The sequence below is a fragment of the Echinops telfairi genome, unplaced genomic scaffold, assembly GCF_000313985.2.
Source record: "Echinops telfairi isolate 266 unplaced genomic scaffold, ASM31398v2 ScPeMD7_7472;HRSCAF=8510, whole genome shotgun sequence".
Lineage (NCBI taxonomy): Eukaryota > Metazoa > Chordata > Mammalia > Afrosoricida > Tenrecidae > Echinops > Echinops telfairi.
In genome coordinates, this window is record NW_022111376.1 from 1,202,565 (window position 1) to 1,207,883 (window position 5,319).

At 37.7% G+C, this 5,319-nt stretch overlaps 1 protein-coding gene across 1 annotated transcript in view; it reads left to right on the plus strand.

The window, feature by feature from the left end:
- CLIC2 (chloride intracellular channel 2) overlaps positions 1-4,956 on the plus strand; it is a 42,396-nt gene extending 37,440 nt beyond the window's left edge. Inside the window, exons 4-6 of the mRNA XM_030889020.2 lie at positions 1,421-1,527; positions 2,137-2,318; positions 2,990-4,956. Of these exons, the coding sequence (XP_030744880.2) occupies positions 1,421-1,527; positions 2,137-2,318; positions 2,990-3,151 (451 nt within the window). The 3' untranslated portion in view covers positions 3,152-4,956. The remainder of the gene's footprint in view (positions 1-1,420; positions 1,528-2,136; positions 2,319-2,989) is intronic.
- The last annotated feature ends 363 nt before the right edge of the window (positions 4,957-5,319 follow it).

Here is a 5,319-nt window from a genome sequence, read left to right on the forward strand (position 1 = left end):
TTAAGTGGAGAGAAAATGTTTTGAGAATGATGAGGGCAATGAATGTACAAATGCGCTTTACACAATTGATGTGTGTATGGATTGTGATAAGGGTTGTATGAACCCCTAATAAAATGATTTTTTTAAGTGTGAAAAAAAAGAATGTGATGACATCTTAGTTATTTGGAGTTACATTTTTGTACTTTGCTGAATTTAGTTGCCAATATTTATCTAGTTTTGCATCTATGTTCACAAGTAATATTAGCTTATATTTTTCTTCCTAATGTTGTTTTTATCTAGTTTTATCATCAAGTTAACGGAAGCTTGTTAAAATAAAACTAGGGAGCATTCTCCTTTTTTATCTTCAGTGGAGCAAATTATATGAAATGAGGATTGCCTTTTCCTTAATGGTTTGAAAAATTTGCCCGTAAAAAAATATCTGATCGGAACTACATGTGACCTCCTCCCTGGGGACGGACAACAGAAAAGTGGGTGAAGGGAGACATCGGACAGGGCAAGATATGACAAATAATCATTTATAAATTATCAAGGGCTCATGACGGAGGAGAGAGCAGGCAGGGAGGGGGAAAATGAGGACCTGGTGCCGGGGGCTTAAGTGGAGAGAAAATGCTTTGAGAATGATGAGGGTAATGAATGTACAAATGTGCTTTACACAATTGATGTATGTATGGATTGTGATAAGAGTTGTATGAGTCCCTAATAAAATGATTAAAAAAGAGAGAGAGAAAAAAAAATCTTACAAAAGGAATATATATATCTGATCTTGATGTTTATATGTTTGTCATGGTGAAGGTATTTTAAAGTATAGATTCTATTTCTTTAATCTCTGTATATTTATTGAGATTCATTATTCTGAGTCTGTTTTGTTTAGCAATATACATCTTAGGATAGTTGACAATTGTCTTCTAGGTTTCACATTTATTGGCAGGCAATCGGTGATAGAATTACTTTGTAATCTTCAAGGTTATTAGTTCCCTCCTCACTTGAATATATTTGGGACTTTACTTCCTTGTCTTATAGCTTCTCCATCCTCATTCCTTTTTCTAAGTTAAAATATTTGAAGTTGTATTTTTCCTACAACTTATCTTGGAAAATATATAGTTTTGTCACCATATCTCTCCCAAATAGGATGCTAGGAGAAAGCATGGGAATCTAACTACGATTTGAAACATTGTACAGGTAAATAAGCTTGGAACTCGACAAGTTATTAGTCAGTGAACTTTAGAAGTATTCGGAGATTAGTAAAAGTTTGTATTTCTAATGAGATATTTCTCAAGACCTTCAATGTCCAGTAAGATTTTCTAAAGCTTCCATTCTCAGTATAATGCAAGCTATATTTCCCAATCTTGTCCCTATAGACATCATGTTGCTGTCTTGTTCTGTATGTGTGGATGATTACTCAGTGGTGTCTCTTTTTAAGGTATCCTCACCTGAGCCCCAAGTACAAGGAATCTTTTGACGTGGGCTGTAACCTCTTTGCCAAGTTTTCTGCATACATTAAGAATACACAAAAGGAAGCAAATAAGAGTAAGACCCCCTTTTTAAAGTTTATTTTTCTCACGGGTTCATACATTTTCGCTGTTAAAATGGGTTTTCCTGAAGATATAGCCTCTGTTGGGGAACAGCCTAATCTCTTCTTCTCAGATCTATCTTCTAAAAGTCCCTTGCATTCAGCTTTATGGGATTTAGAATCCAGGATTGAGTATGGAAATTACCAACAGCTCAATTAATAGCATTGGCATGTTACTGTTCAGATTCCCCTACATGGTAGGATCTACCATTTCCCATAACAGATTTCCTCTTCTGTGTACTACCCTCCTAAGTTAATAATGAAAGCTATCCATTCCCCACATTCTGCTTTCTGTGCTGAACACTAACATATCACCACTTTCCTTTCTTTGACTCTCTCCCCAATGCACCTCCCAAGAAAAGCTCAAGAACACTTTCACTCACCATTTGATTAAACATCTGAATATCTTATCAGTGGGCTGTGGAACATTCTAAATAGCTCTTTTGATGAGGAAAGCCAGTGTAGACAAGATTTCGAAATGTCGAAACATGTGAAAAGCATAGTGAGAATGGGTTTACACCTGAAGACAAAGGGTTTATAAGTGATCCATGACTTCATTGTCTCAGATTTTGAAAAATCTCTGCTCAGAGAATTTAAGCGTCTGGATGACTACTTAAACACCCCACTTCTGGATGAAATTGACCCAGACAGTGCTGAGGAACTCGTCGTTTCTAGAAGATTGTTCTTGGATGGAGATCAACTGACATTGGCTGACTGCAACTTGTTGCCCAAACTGAACATTATTAGAGTAAGTGTTTATAAAGCAAACTGAAAACTCTGGGGATTACTTTGTGAGTTGACAAAGCAAAACACAAGTGGTTAGGTGATGGTGTCGTCGCCGTCATCGTCGTCGTCATCTCCTTTTACTCCTTAAGGAGGATTCAGAATGGCTTCCTCTGGCAAGCATAAAAGCTTCTGCTTTTCTTCCTTCTAAATCAGAAAATATTTTCCACTGCCTTTCTCTAAAATAAGACAATAATACTAGCTTATTTCACAAAATTATTGAGCGGACTCAATAAGCCAAATCATGTAAAATGATTAGAACTGTACCTAGAGCACAGCAAATAATAACAATGATTCCATCATTAATTTAAAAAAATATTTATTGACCGGTACAATATTCCAGGCTCTGTGCCAACACAGTGACTACATCAAGAAATTAGGTATAATTATAGCCCTAGATAAGTTTTTAGTGTACTGGAGACAAAGCTATGTGCTCTATTTCAATATTCCCTTACTCTAAATATCTTCGTAATTAAAAACAGGATCAATATAATTATATGATTGCAAGCATGTAGCTTTGTCTTCATTGGTAGACAAAATATTGAAATCCTAAATCTAAGATTTATAGTACCTGCCTTTTGAGGCATCTCTCTACATACAACTAACGGATTTTTCTTCTTTCTTCCAAAACTTAAGATTGCTGCTAAAAAATACCGTGGCTTTGACATTCCAGCAGAATACTCAGGCGTCTGGCGCTATCTCCACAATGCTTATGCCCGTGAAGAATTTACCCACACGTGTCCGGAAGCGAAAGAGATCGAAAATACTTACGCAAGTGTGTCTAAACAGAAGAGTTAGGGCTGCTCTTTCAGGGGGAAATGTTCTCTCGCTTATCAGATTGCATTTGTTATCATATTAGAAAGGCTTTGGGCAACAAGAATATGGGAACTATTTCTACCCTGCTCCTCTATTCAACTCTCATGAAAAAGAATGATTTACTATCTGCATCTGGTTAGCCATACCTGTCCATTGTACATTTTACAGATCTTCACATTTTCTTCAGTCACATAATATAACCACTACAGCCTTGAATAACATGGAAAGCATCAAGATGTTTTGCTTTGTTTGAACTTGTAAAATGTATTGCCTGTAAGCTTAGTAGATATCTGAAGTCACAAATTACATACCGTATTTTTTGGAACTGATGTGCCCATACATGTAATGCACAAACATGACAAATTTAAGTAAACCAATCCTGACATAGTGTATCCATTCATATAATGCCCATATCACATGAGAGTTCCTGAAATGAATTTCAGCCTCTTTCACCTGTTCTCCTATATTACCAGTAAATTTGATCATTCTGTTGATGTTTTTTAAAATCTTGTTTATATGTGCAAAGATAATGTTACTTTTGTAGATCTCCATGCATTCATACTATCTGGTTTCACTGCTCCACTCACGTAAATGATGACGCTAGCTTATTATGAACTCATAAAAGTTAAAATTTGTGAATCACCTTTGATCTACTAGTAAGTACTTTGGCCTTAAATTTCAGATAATATGGAGAGGCTTCAAAAAGATAGTGAAACATTGTGTTTTCTTTAAATTCCATTGTTCCCATAACCTCTTAAAAAGCCCTTCATACAAACCCAGAAACACCACAAGTGGATGGCTTGAACAACTAGACATGTATTCTCACACAGTCGAGGAGGCTAGAAGTCTGAATTCAGAGCACGAGCTCAAGGCGAAGGCTTTCACCTGCGTTGTGGGCTCTGGGGGAAGTTCCTGGTCTCCTGCCAACAGCTGGGTGGACCTGGGGCTCCTAGGAGGTTCTCTGACAGCATCCCGGATTCCGAGGATGGACTTTGCTCTTTCTCCTGCTTTCGTGGTTGCAAGCGAGCTCTTCTCCCCCTCCCTGCTTGCTTCTCTCTCCTTTTGCTCTCGTGAAAGCAAAGGACGTGTGACTAAGTGTGTGACTTAGTAAAGGTATGACTGGAGGCACACCCTCTTGTAAGGTTGTGGCTCAAGATACATCCCCACACGGATCCTGCTTTATTAACGGGTAGAGGGTAGAGTTTACAAAATGGAGGATAACCGCACAATACTGTGAGTCATGATCTAGCCACGCTTGCACCTATATTTTGAGGGGGGAGACAATTTCATGACAAATACCCTAAGTGAAGTTTCCATGTGCTCAGAAATAGAAATTAAGGTCACCAACATGTATATTTTTAATTGGCATAGCATACTTATAAAAATAATATATGGGGGGGTATGTGGTTGGGGGAAAAGGTAATATACATATTAATTGCATAAAAATGTAGTAAGTGGAGTTACAATTCCAACCGGTGCATAGAAACAGCTACACTCAAATTCTTAAAACAAGTCTACAGCTTTGTTAGGTTAATATGCTGCTGCTTCTACTGCGAAGTGCCCTTAGGTTATTTCCAACAGACAGCGATCCCATAGACAACAGAAGGAAGCACTGCCCAGTCTTTACTGCAGCATTCTCACAATTGCTGTTGTTTGAGCCCGTCTTGCAAGCACAGTGTCATTCCATCTTGTGAAGGGTCTGCCTCCTTTCCGTTGACTTTCTACTTTAGCAAGCATGCTGTCCTTCTCCGGGGCCTGGTCTCACCTAATGACGTGTCCAAAGTTCCTGAGGCCAAGTCTTGCCATCCTTGCCTCTAAGTAGCATTCTGGATATACTTCTTCCAAGAAGGATCAGACACTTGCTTATTTCTGAAGAGTGAGGACATGAGAGAGAGGCAGACTTAAATGAATGATCTTAGAAAGGCATCCAGCATCTTCTTCAGAGTCAGACTTCTACTGCACGATGGGCCAAAGTTTATGTTAATTTCAAATTAGCCAAAGCCATCTATTTTTATTTTCTAACGCTAGTAGTTGAAACAGAATATTTTTAAAATAAAAATAAATTTGTGAGAGGAAAAAGTATTTGTAAGTATGTAATATACTCTATTTTTCATTTATCATCACCAGGTGTCTCGCTCTCCATTATTGTT